The following is a 13,469-nucleotide window of genomic DNA, read 5'->3' on the forward strand; positions in this document are numbered from 1 at the left end:
ATTTTACGACTTCGCCGATTAAAGTCATTCCTCGTAAACTCCAGATGGCAGTCTGGAGTCAGTCACGTGGCAAGGTCGGCAAAAAGTGTGTGTTCCTCTTTGGAACAACCAACTTCGTGTCCAATCTCGGCCTTAGAACATTTTCGGCTCGTATTCTGATGCACTGCCAACTAGTTGCTGCGCTTTCATTCACCTTCAAGTTGGCCTACCTTCCAACCACAAGTCCATCCTTCCACCTCCAGCCAATCCCCTCACCAGTGGGTGGTCGATCCTCTAGGTTAGCCACAGAGATGGCCAACCGGGACCTGCTCCAACTCAAGTCAAAGATGCCTGTGAGCTCTCGTAGCAGCCTCCGGGGTTCCTACCAAGACTGCATTGTTATCTTTCACTCTGCTTCTCTCACGCCCAGCTACCCATTGTCCTTGTTCCTCACTATTATCAAGAGAACATAACCCCCAAGAGTGTGCAACACCAGCTATGGGGTCTGCGACGGCAGAACTTCACATCACGTGATGAATCCGTACACATTGTTTGCACTCTGTGCATGATAGATACAGGGTTGTACGCAGCCCAGCTTCGGGTTACAACTCTCTTGTGGTCACTTTGCACTGCTTGCCAGCATAACCTTTTGAACCATGTCACGTCAAGTGAAGTTCTGCCGTCGCAGCACAGCATAGAGGTTGTGCAGGCAGTTGCACACTCTTTGGGTTATGTACTCTTGCTATTATTCATTTCCCCTCCTCCTCCCCTCCCTATGATTCTACTACATAATATGGCACGTTTTGTCTGTGTAGATGTCGAGACCTTCAAGGTTGGCAGAGCAGCCTGGCCCTGCCACCACTTCTCGCACATATTCGGGAATATAGTGGACTTTCTTATAGAAAAATAAAAACAAAAAAAGGAATCATGACGGTGGGATTTGTTCGTTCATTGCTATTTTAAATGAAACGGTTATTTCCCCGTCAATTATTTACATACCCGAAACGTCCTGGCAATACTTACTAATGCAGATTGGTACCGGAGTAAACTTGTTTCTGATGGTGCAATTTGGTGTGCTATCTCTCTCAAGCAAAAATTGATAATTCCTGTAAAAGCTGCACTACTTGCCTGGTCCTCCACAGCTGCTCTGTGTGTTGCCACCGCGCCATATCATCTCTACCAACCCCAAAACCCGCAGCTAGCACGGTAGTGTCAGTGGCCATGACCACCAGCTTCAACAGCAGCTGCCTGCATCTGCCCCGCTGGCACTAAAACGCTCGTTCCCACACTGCAGCATCAGCGATTGGAACTCCCTCCCTGCCGCTTTCCTGTCCCAGCCTCCCCTCAGCAAGAGAATGCAATCATTCAAAACGAATGTTTATCGCCATCATCGCAGCATAAACTGGGTCTGGGCAGTCGATTCCCTATGAATAGTGTGATGCTGTGGTAGTTTCTCCCCCCCCCCCCCCCTCGCTCGTGTTAAACCATCTTTCTGACCTGTACAGCTCTGTCTTCCTTTTTCTGTCGCAGTAATGTAGTTAGTGTGTGTTAGCATCCACCGATCACACTGCCATATTGGCATCTACCACACACCGCTGCATCAGTGCATTGCGCACTGCACTCACACTGCCAGCGCATAGATTTGGGCACGCTTAGCCTGAATTTTCTCTTTCTTTCTTGCTGTTGGCTTCACTTCAAAGTCTAATTAGTGATAACTTTTAGCTTGTGCCAGCATCAAATCTTCGGTGCCTCGTATAGAATCCATTCAGGGCCCATTTCTTAGGGGAAATTGCATTGAACACAATAGGGACCTGAACTTTCTCTTTCTTTGTTGCTGTTGGCTTCACTTCAAAGTCTAATTAGTGATAACTTTTAGCTTGTGCCAGCATCAAATCTTCGGTGCCTCGTATAGAATCCATTCAGGGCCCATTTCTTAGGGGAAATTGCATTGAACACAATAGGGACCTGAACTTTCTCTTTCTTTGTTGCTGTTGGCTTCACTTCAAAGTCTAATTAGTGATAACTTTTAGCTTGTGCCAGGATCAAATCTTCGGTGCCTCGTATAGAATCCATTCAGGGCCCATTTCTTGGGGGAAATTGCATTGAACACAATAGGGACCTGAACTTTCTCTTTCTTTGTTGCTGTTGGCTTCACTTCAAAGTCTAATTAGTGATAACTTTTAGCTTGTGCCAGCATCAAATCTTCGGTGCCTCGTATAGAATCCATTCAGGGCCCATTTCTTAGGGGAAATTGCATTGAACACAATAGGGACCTGAACTTTCTCTTTCTTTGTTGCTGTTGGCTTCACTTCAAAGTCTAATTAGTGATAACTTTTAGCTTGTGCCAGCATCAAATCTTCGGTGCCTCGTATAGAATCCATTCAGGGCCCATTTCTTGGGGGAAATTGCATTGAACACAATAGGGACCTGAACATTCAACACCCAACCAGGTCTACGGGATTCTACGAAATTCTAGAGGGTTTCGTGCATCTGTACAACGTGCATACGGCTTATAGCAGGTACACTGCATTCGGGAACTGCACGCAGAAAGAGGACAACAAGAACAATGTCCAGCCTAGTTCACATTCGACAGGGCGCGTTACCCATGCGGGTACGTAACCTGAGTGAAGAATTAATCATTCCAAGTTGTATAGCAGATACAATGCAATTGAGAACTGGACTTAAGGTCGAAAGGAGAAAAAAGAAGAAGAATGGAAATTATCGAGAACAGCAAGGTTGAGAAGGATCCGGAAGTGGGCGATTAGAGTGATACTGATGAGGACGCGTTCGATATTGACAAGAAGACGTCTGCCATCTACAAACATTTTCTTCTTCGAAGTAAGCTGACTGGCGATACCTGGTTTAGTGTCAATTGATGCGCACGTTTCTTTAAGCAGCTACAAGTGGTGAAAGCTGTATACTTTCGTACACGTGCCCCTGTGCTATGCACGCAAAAAGAAAATGTTGTAGCACTCACACTCTTCAAATAATACGCACTCACCATTTTCGTCCACACCCACCCACAGCTGCAACAATCATCCACTGCTAGCATTCTCAGAGCAACTGCATGAGCTCGCACTACCCGGGTTATTCATAACCACAAGCTGCTGCATTCTCACACTCCTCATCATATCATTCCACACACATAACTGGTTGTTTTGTGATTCTTATTATGCGAGGATGTTGCACTGATGATGGTCACGAGAAAACCTTCTGGAATTTTTCATTTCAATAAGACTTATATCTGATATTGACTAAGTCTGAGGTCAGTATAGGAAATAAAGGCGAGTAAAAGACCGAGGCGAAGCCGAGGTCTTTTACGAAGTTTTATTTCCTATACTTCCAAGTATGAGGTCAATATTTGATTTATCACTACAAAGAGTCCGTATTTCAAATTCCAAAACGATTACCTCACGATTCCCGGGTTGGGATAGCACAACCGTTGCACCATCACCTACTCATACAGTGCCCATGCTGCACTACAGTCCATTCATTGGAAACTGGCACCCTAACTTTTTGGTGTCTCTCTCACATAGTTGTAGATATCGTGAAAACAACAGTACATCCTGCATTGTGTGACCCGTGCAATTACTCCTTGCCACATTTGAGGCCAGAAAAGCCCAAGAACAGCGAAATAGAAATTCAGCCAGGTTTTACAAAATTAGGACAGGTATGCCATGGCAAAATGTATGGAGAAGCAGATCCCAAACCCAGATTTTCAAGATTTAAAGTGGGTTTTTGATCCCCAATTCGGCCCAAATCCGACTTTCAAAAGCCAGCGGGCCAGTTCCTGATGAATGGACTGTAGGTACCGTTCAACTGCGCAATCCTTAAGCAGTCAAATATCAGCAGTCAATATACCCTAAGGGGTGAAATGTGCAGGAATATTTGACTGCTTAGGTAAAGCGAAAATAGATGGGAGTCAATACTAAGAGAGTGATAATACATGGTTATGAGTGCACAATTGGTTTTATTCATTGCTATTTAAATGGAATTTATCCCTTTTCTTGGCTGTTCTAGTGAGGGTATTTTCCTTGTTTGAAACTCTCCGGAACTCAAGAAAAAAGGTTCGTATTCGGAGTATTATAAATTTATAACTTTTCACTATTATCTTATCCATCCAAACCCTTACCATCACAGTAGGGCACTGAAGTGAGATTTCCATCAGCCGTACAATTTTGTGTGGCATCACCCACGATCCCCTGACCCTCTTGGCAAGAATAGGTAACATTGTGCGTGAATTGGACCACGGTTCTGTCAGCAGTGCTATTGGCAATGACAGGTACGTTACAGTACAGCGCTGTGCACAGAATAACGAAAAGAAGAAATGGTACATATACTATTTTAGCATCAGTAACTTGGTAATTGAGAGCGCTTGATGTGAAATCTGCGTAGAGTAAAATAAAAAGTAAAGTCTCATGCGAAATAATAACAATGCGAGACTCAGAGAGGGTGAAGTGCAAGGACTATAATGAAACGCCTTTGTCCAACAGTCGGTGTGCTTCAGTTTATGATGGCACTTGTTTCACAGTTTTGTGCCGTGCTCGTAGGTTTAGTGAACTTAAGATGTTGAAAGCTGTGTTCATTCGCTAATATAACCCCAAGCTATGCATCCAGAAAGAAGATGTCACTAAACTTATACTAGTTCATTAGCATTCACACACACATGCCCCCCCCCCCTCCCATACCTATGCGCGTACTCCTTACACTTCACACTCGCTGAGTCTCACATTGTTATTATTTCTCACCTGCTCATCATATTTTTCTCTCCGCCCACCCCTGTTAGTAGTTCACACTTCTCTAGTCTTTCGCACTTCACCTTCTTTTCTCCTATTTTCTTTCACATAGTGCATTTCGTACTCTTCCAAGTATCCATTGTTGTTAATTGCTAAAGAAGAGGTTTGTGCGACTTCGGCTATAGTAGGGGAAGAGTGTGTGGCTCCCTACATGGGAGCTCGCGGTTTTCCTGCCGACTTGAATTATCACTTGACTAACTCACGCGCCTCCATGAGCGACACTGACTCACCAAGCTATCTGGTGTTCAGGTGTTTCTCGCGCTGGCAAAGGAGCATCTCTGTAAGTCTGTATCCCTGGTGATGTTTGTGCCTAGAGAGCACTATGTAAGTGGTGCTTTTCAGGCACAATCTTCCTCAGCCTACTGAAGCTCAACCAATGAGGGGTGAATTCCCCGAAACACTGTGTATTGGGCAGGGAGCGGTGTGTTGTAAAATGATGTGTTGTTTTCCTGTGTGATGGCATTCCCCAAACTGTCTCATCTAGTCTCGTGCATGTGTAATATGAGCATGCACGATTTTGTAGTCGAGAGTCCTCTTCTTAGTCTTCTTGTTAGTCCCTGTCAGAGCAGTTTGCTTTTCCGTCCGAAAAAAAATAAATAATGTAACAAACAAGACTTGTCCATTGTGCCCTGCATGTTGGGGAACGGAAGGGCTGTGATTCCGTAACAGGTGCTTTCTTGCAGGTTTGCCAAGTGGACGGTTCGATGGACTTCTTGTGTGGTGTGTATAGCAGTCGTGAGTTAGTCAAGTAAGAATTCGAAGCGGCAGGAAAACCGCGACCTCCCATGCAGGGAGCAACACACTCTTCCCCTGTTTATTGCTAGATGTCCGTATTGCGACCTATTGGTGAACGTCTCTTTTTGATGATTATTACGTCCAATGTCCGCTTTGCTGATCCTGCTGATTGCCATAATATAGTTATATATTGCAAAACTAGTCTGGCCGCCTCCAAAATTAGGAATCATAAGCATTTCTGTTGTGATGTGTTTAGCACGTTTCCCATTGTTACTCTTTAGCGAAATTCTTGTTATTCACGTTGTCACTTTTGTTCCGCTCTCTTGTTCCTTTCTTACCTTTGAATATCGCTACATTTTCCATGGCCACTTCATTTCGGAAGATGGTCATGCAGATCGAACCGTTTAAATAATTAGATGACGTGAGAAGTGCTGTACTTATTTGAGTGTGCACAAGTTGCCTGTAAATGAATTACCCTCATTGAAGCTGCATGAGGCGTCCTTCACAATTTTGAAGACACACTACCCTTACTTAAGAAAATGAAGACCGACTTACGTATTTCACACACAACACGCAAAAGCTGCGCTAGGCCAATTTCTTGGTCGTTGGAGTTAAGTGCTACATTTCCCTTTGCCAATCCTACCCATGCAACTTTGTGTAGGTGGGTTAAACCAACCGAGCACTCAGCGTGGAACGACGCTTCAGAGAGGATTTTACCATTGTGCCTGCTACACAGTGCTTGAGCAGAAGTGTAATTCAATTTGAGGCTAGGAATTGATATTCTAGTTATGCTACCAGATGCTCTGCAAATTGTGTTGCCAATCAGCTCTGCAGTGACATAAAACCACATTCACACACACACAAACACACACACACACGGACACACACACACACACGAACACACATCCGCACAAACACACACACACACACACACAGACAACGAAACCAACAGGTAGCAGTCATACAATATCATTTATGACAGCCAGTTGAACTCACTGCCATCGTGGTAAACGCCTTGGAGAAAAATTAAAATGAATGGCTAATGAAAATAGAATCTGATGCTTGTCTAGGTGTAGAGGCCCCTAGAGACTTGTTTTTATTTGAGTGAGCGAGGGTCATTATTTCTTCACGATACACTGGGTATGGAACAGAATTCATCAATGTGCTTAAAGACAGGCAAGGATAGTAAAACAGGTTTTCATTGTTTGTTTGTTTTTTGCTGGCAGATATCAATGACAATGAAGACTTAGGGCGCGTTTGGTTGGTAAGAACTAGAACAGGATTCACCAGAACAGCGCGTTTGGTTGGGACTGCACCTGTTCTGGGTCGGCCAGAACATGTTCTGCTTGCTCCGGCCTCGAGGCCGGAGCAGACTGAGCAGTTTCACTTTTTCACAGTGAAACCTGGCGGGAACATCGATTTTGGTCCCAAATGATCACGTGCATACGCTTTTGGGTTGGACTCATTGTACAGTACAAAGTCACCATGGTGACCCATACACATTTTGAAGAATGCACCAAGTTTCGCACATTTTTCCACAAAAATGTGCTCTGTTTTTGGAGTACGGTTTGGTTGGCATGAGGCTGCTCCATGTGCACGAGCTGTTCGATCCTGTTCTAGATCGTACCAACCAAACGCACCCCTAGATGACAAAAAGACTGTGTTGTTTAAAGGGGGGGGGGGGTGATGAAAAAGAATAGCAAAGAGATTTTTTAAAAATCAGATTGGGTATTTGAAAAGATCCTAGAGATTATCAAGAATCCAGGCACTGAATATGTTTGCTTTCCTCTGTGTGCTTCCGCACACTGGTTCTGCTGCATGGTGCTTACCATCATATCTACAAGAGATATCACTAGCCATTGGTTTAGACTCCATTAGATCATTTTGTCGAGGAAGGCATGCTAAAAAAATGGGCAAAGAATAGATGCAGGTTGTTTATCCAATAATCAAATTTGTTATTTTTGACCGAATTGATGGTGTTATAATAAGTGACCTTTTTGCACTGAGTTTACTTTTAAGCTAGCTACGTGCAGGGAGCATGTAATCCAAGGGGAAATCCTGCAATCATGGCCAGTCACTGCGAAAAATTTCGACTTTTCCCATGACTGAAATGTAGAGCGAGATATCTCTGAAACGCGACATCGTAGCTCTTCGGCGATTGTTGCATTAGAAAGCTGAGCTCTTCGGCTTTTTCCTAGAAATCCGTCCAATTTTGTGTGATTTACAAGCGTTTTAGTCAGTCGACGGTACACCATATTTGAATTAAAGGGCAACGGTATCGACGTTTCAAGTAGGGTCCAGAAGAAAGAGAATTTAATATTGGTTTGAATGGCACTCTCGCTTCCGTATGATAAGCCAAACTTGCCAAATCGCCAATTCTATGCTCACGTTGCGCTAGCGTTCATGCACCACTCAAATTGTTTCAGAGAGCATGTCTGAGAAAGCCAGAACATATGTGCAAGTCAATCTCTCAGATTTCGCTCAAATTTTGCAGGTAGGTTTGCTTCGGGGTGTAGATAAACATTCCAAAGCCCGTGCATAATCTTTTGAAGGGAACCATGAAATTAGCATACCCCTCAATATTGGCCCAATATTGGCACGATTTATGGGCCTGCAGAACAAAGTGTATTGTTGACTCTGACAAGGAAAATCAGCGGTGATCACTTGTCACTCCAAACGTCCAGCTTCTCCTTGTGTCACCAACATTTTTCGGTGCAACAGTTAATGCAAAAGTGACTGAATTTTTGCGTGTAGTTTTTGGATTTTACTGCAAGAGGAATGATGAAATCACTTGCCTCGTGACACAAGAATGCCAGGTCTAGTAGATCACGGTTCAGCAGTTGTTCCGAGTCATCTTGATCAAGCGCACCAGCTGCACTTAGGTTGCGTTTGTTCGGTGCCATTCCGCTACCATTCCTAAGCCATTCCGCTGTGTTTTGGTTCCGGTGCGTTTTTTCGATGCAAGCGACAGCATTTGTTTGGTGCAATTCCGATTCTGGTGGGGAATGGATGGGGCAGAATCAATTCTGGCGATTCCAAAGAAAAAGTGGAATGAGACCTCATTCCGAGCGGAATGAAAATGTGCTGCAGGTGCGGCCACCGGTACAGCGCGGGCTTTGTTTGTTTGTGCAGCCAGGCCAGACCTAGTACTCGCACCGGTCTCCTCATGAGCTTACTACCACATGCACAATGCGCTAGTGTGTCTTGTTAGAAAGATTTGTGCCGCGAGACTTTTCGTGTCACTTCATCTTGTACTTGATCTATTTGTAGAAAGTTTGTGCCGACACGCCTGACTTGTCACATCAGTGAGCCTGAACGAGCGAGGAACAGTAACGTTTCTGTCCGTAGTAGAATACTAGTAGGTAGACAAGTATCGTAGATCTAGGTGTTGCTTGCAACCATACCTACACCTAACACATGTACCTACAAGCCTGACAAGAAACGCAGAGTAATTGGTCCTCGAGATGGCGAGTAACGAGGCGTTTTCATGGTCGGTGAAGTTGACCAAGGACTTCTTGTCAATTTACTCCGAGTACCAGGAGAAATTCCTAAATATCAATTTCAAAAACGTCACTCTGTGGCAACAGATCGCCGCAAAACTCCGAGAAACCGATGGCCAACGAACTACCTGGCCGAGTCCTGTTCAATGCAGCAATCGGTGGAAGAGCCTAAAGTCCTCGTCGCAGAAGTACCTGGACAGCTTGAAGGAAACAGGGAGCGCAAAGAAACGGGAGCCGCCTTTCCACGCCGATATCATGGACCTGATTGGTGAGAACTCTAGCGTTGTTCCGGTCTCTCTAGTTGACAGCGGTAGCGCCTTGACCCCGGAGTTTTGCTTTCAACGTCGGCAACACCGTCAGGCCAGTCAAGAGTGGAATCTCCGTTCGAGCTTATAAGCCGAACCGATGACTTTTCAACTACTCTTCCTGGACCTGGCATTGCCATCTCAAAGTGCGAACCTGCTACTACACCATCGAAGAAGCCACCAGCTCTCCCGGATACTGGAAACATGGCTGTGGCCGACGCAGTAAAAGAAAGAAGCCAGTTGCCGAAAGGTCAATGTCTGATAGTGGCGCCTCAAAGAGACGAGCGAGTAAGCAGAAAGTGTCTGCAGGAAGTGAATTCAGTCAATTCCTACGTCGACACGAGGAGTGTGAAGCGAGGACACAAAAGGACCAAAAGAAGAGATACAAAGAAAAAATGACAGTGATGGCTGGATTCCTGAAGGTGATGCAAAGCGCCATGGCTGGGAAGAAGAAGAAAAGACGCGGGCAAGCACAGCATGATACATTCTCAAGTTCGACCTCTGCAGCTTCATCATCATCATCATCATCATCATCATCTCCGTCTCCCTCCTGTTCCGAAAGCGAAGGTGATAGTAGTGACGTTGAGCATGTTGGGTTGAAGGCTGGCCCTGTAATGCCTGTGGTAATCCACTAGGGACCCTGTTGTGTCCACATGTACAGTAGAGTATGTAACTTTAGGCTGCAACCACACTATGTACAAAATCACGTACAAACGGCATTACAGTAGAAATCGTCATGCCGACGCGTGCGAAATGTAAAATGCGCTTTGTAGGTTTTCAGCAACTGGCGCACCCCTGTAGAAAGCCACGTTTGTCGTTTTCGTCGTTTTCGCGCTCCATCTCCTGTGTACAACTTTGTTTTTGTACCTGGTCGTCGTACATAGCATCAGCATCAGCATTGTTTTTGAATTTCCCGGTCTTTTCCAGCACATGGCACACGCTTTGGTACGAGAGCGTCACGTGCTGGTCACGTGAAAACGTCATCTATGCAGACCGAAAAGTGTAGTGTGGTTGCGTACCGACTTGTACCGAGATATGCATGAAAATTTGTACTGTGATTTTTACGTAGTGTGGTTGCGGCCTAATATGTATTAAAATGTTGTTGTTTCAGGTGTAATGTTTTAAATGACCAGCCTTCGCTTCACATACAGTGCACAATTTATTGCCTTTGCACATTGCGAAGCCTAAATACACCATCACACAGTGCTATTCGGAAATTTATGCTACTTTGTTCTTTTGTTTGTGACGGTAAATTAGTGTTGCAATGGAGTATATCAAAGCGTCATGGTCCATTTCTAAAGCTGCATATATGTAGTAATCCTCACCCGTTGCTCTTAGGCTCTAGACTGTTATACCATCACAGGCAACTGTTGTAAAGTTTACGTTACAGAGAGATTGTTCTGGGTCCTTCGTTACTTTCTTTTAGCGTGTTCACAGCACACAATCATGGTGTCGCTATTACGGATCCTAACAAAGCTAGTGCTGTTCTCATTTTTTTGTTTATGAACACATGCATGTACACGTACCATAAGAACACAGGTGATGAGCCAAGTTCCAACACATCAATCCTTGCATGGGTGCTTTTTTTAACCTTTCAATTTTCTCATGCAAGCAATATTCGGCACATTGTTTAATATGTGGTACAAGATATACAGACAATGTTTTCATTGGCAAGTAGCAGAGCTTGGTACGATAACTCATTTAGGAAGCCTAATACTGGTGCATGCATGATGTGCACGGTGGAATTGTTGCCATGCAACTAGTCCAAAGAGATTGAACTCATTAGAAACTGGCAAAGAGAACAGATAGAGAAAGCCATATCAAACTTGAAAAAGCTGGTACAACATGACTGAAAATGATTGAAATAGCAATGATTTGCAATGATCAAAACAGTAAAGACAAACTATAGGAAAATTAACGATGTGGCAAGACGCAAAAAGACTGTTCGAGTATCTTGTAGATATGTCAAAATATATACAGCGGTTGGGCATGGCTAACGGATAAAGCGGAGCGGAAGGCATCAATATGCGATTGAGTTTGAGGAAAAGTGCTGGAGAACCCATGGTGATTAAAGAGTAATCCAATACATCGTCCAATTCTTTAGACGCCTGTCTGTATATTAAACATTGCCCGATCCGGACAGGATTCCGGTTGGGGCAGGGTCCGATAAACTCAGGTTTCACTGTAATAATTATCCAGCTGGGCAGAGCATGGCATCATCAGGTAGAGAGATACTGGATGAGCTGTTGTCGTCGAAGTTGTGCTGGAGCAGCTGGGTTGAAAAACACTGCTTCGTCGTCGCCCTGGACACCATCATCTTGCGGATCAGCAGCACCGACAGCAACCGCGTCAACTCCAAGGAAGTAGTCAACATCATCAGCATCATGAATTCGGCATACATTGTGAAGGACACAACAAGCAATGATTAACTTCGGGTAATCTTCCGGTATATCCAGATCGACGAACTGCAGCTTCCGCCATCTGCAACGCAGCAAAGGGAACGCCCGCTCCACCACCTTTCGTGTACTGGCATGAACGTCGTTGTAGGTCATCTGGGTTTGTGTAGGCCCTGGGCCATGCTGCTTGACTGGCACCATAAGCCACTGGTGTAGTGGATAGGCGCTGTCGCCGATGATGTACGTCTGAAGTGGGAACAGGACGTTCTGGTGATTGGCCACTTCAAGAGCCAGCGTTGAATTTCTCAACACTCTGGCATCATGGACTGAGCCAGGGTATCCAGCAAAGCAGTTCGTGAAGATCATGTCGGCATCACTAACTGCTTGCAACACAATGCTGTAGTAGGAGAGCCTATTGCGGTAGCTGTCCATGTCGTCAGACGGTGGCTTCACTTCTATGTGGGTGCCATCAATGGCTCCAAAACAGCCTGGAAGAGATGAAATGCTTTCAAAGTCTGCACTTGTTTGAAGAGCCCTTGGTGCGAACAAATGCAACCTTACATGGATCACCCGTCGATCTGGATCGGATCAAGTGCATCTTGATGTCCAGCTCAAGAGCACGCATGTCGTGTTGTAGGCCTTCCAGCCGGGACTTTCCCTCAACATGCAACACAGAGACTAGGGCGAGTAGGGTCAAATCACGTTGTTCATGACGTAAGAAATCTGCCATGTGGGCGCGCCACATACTTCATGCAACCAGTGTTGGCCGCGCGCTGTTCAACTCCAATTGATGGCATGGACCACGCTCATTCCTTGCTGTTGCAGATCTACGTGGATCATCAGCATGTAAACTAGCCGTAGTTCCTGTTGAACCATGTTCGGGATGAGCGAGATTAGTGTGAAAAAAGCATCCCTGGTCTTACTGCAAGAGGAAATATCTCAAAGAATTCTTGCCAATGCAATACTGCTAGTGCTATAACGATAGTTGCTAAATGTTCTGAGCAGAGCATGCAAGAAATATAAGCAGATAATGCATCTTACCTCCTCCCTCATGGTCCGTTTCGAATAGCGCCTCAGGAACGATCGTGATCGTGTGCAGCGTGTTATGCACCAGAAAGCAATATTCTACGTCACGATCCACGCGATTTCTTCATTCCTCTTGCAGTAAAATCCAAAAACTACACGCAAAAATTCAGTCACTTTTGCATCAACTGTTGCACCGAAAAATGTTGGTGACGCAAGGAGAAGTTTGTCGTTTGGAGTGACAAGTGATCACCGCTGCTTTTCCTTGTCAGAGTCAACAATACACTTTGTTCTGCAGCGTTGGGAGTGGTGTTGGAGTAGAAATTGCTAACAAGACGTTGCGGAGAAGCGAGCTTACATGCGCAGGTATGAATTTGGACGTATTTCAGAATGATCGAGTGGAAAATTCAAAATTGTTTTAAGGATTATCGGGGACATTTCCTCAGCGCTAGAAGAGGTGTTCTACTATCTGCCTGTGTGCAGTGTTTGCTAATTGAGGATGTAGCTCGCTGTTTTATCAGCGCTTGTAATTTGGCTATTTTCAAGACGATCATTTGTGGCGTCAAGGGATGATTGGCCTCGTCCTCTGGGATGCTGGGGTGGCTAAGTAGTGCTGCCCCAAGAACTCTTCTAAGGTGAGGTAATGTTGGCTTGATGGAGTTTTGTTCGTAGCTTGTTCTTGTACGCTGTGCCGTGGCTCGTTTGTAGACCCATTTTAAAATCGTGCCAATATTG

General features: G+C 45.0%; 1 protein-coding gene across 1 annotated transcript; it reads right to left on the reverse strand.

Annotated features, from left to right (window-relative positions):
- Positions 1-11,534: 11,534 nt before the first annotated feature.
- On the reverse strand, positions 11,535-12,143 carry LOC135827671 (putative nuclease HARBI1). Its single transcript, XM_065340126.1, has one exon. The coding sequence runs from the start codon at positions 12,141-12,143 to the stop codon at positions 11,535-11,537; it is 609 nt and encodes a 202-aa protein (XP_065196198.1).
- Between the last annotated feature and the right edge of the window lie 1,326 nt (positions 12,144-13,469).

The sequence above is a fragment of the Sycon ciliatum genome, chromosome 11 (genome assembly GCF_964019385.1).
Source record: "Sycon ciliatum chromosome 11, ocSycCili1.1, whole genome shotgun sequence".
In the NCBI taxonomy this organism is placed as follows: domain Eukaryota; kingdom Metazoa; phylum Porifera; class Calcarea; order Leucosolenida; family Sycettidae; genus Sycon; species Sycon ciliatum.

Excerpts from the sequence above, each read along its gene's own strand:
- LOC135827671 (XM_065340126.1), bottom strand. The coding sequence starts at position 12,143 with ATGGACAGCTACCGCAATAGGCTCTCCTACTACAGCATTGTGTTGCAA.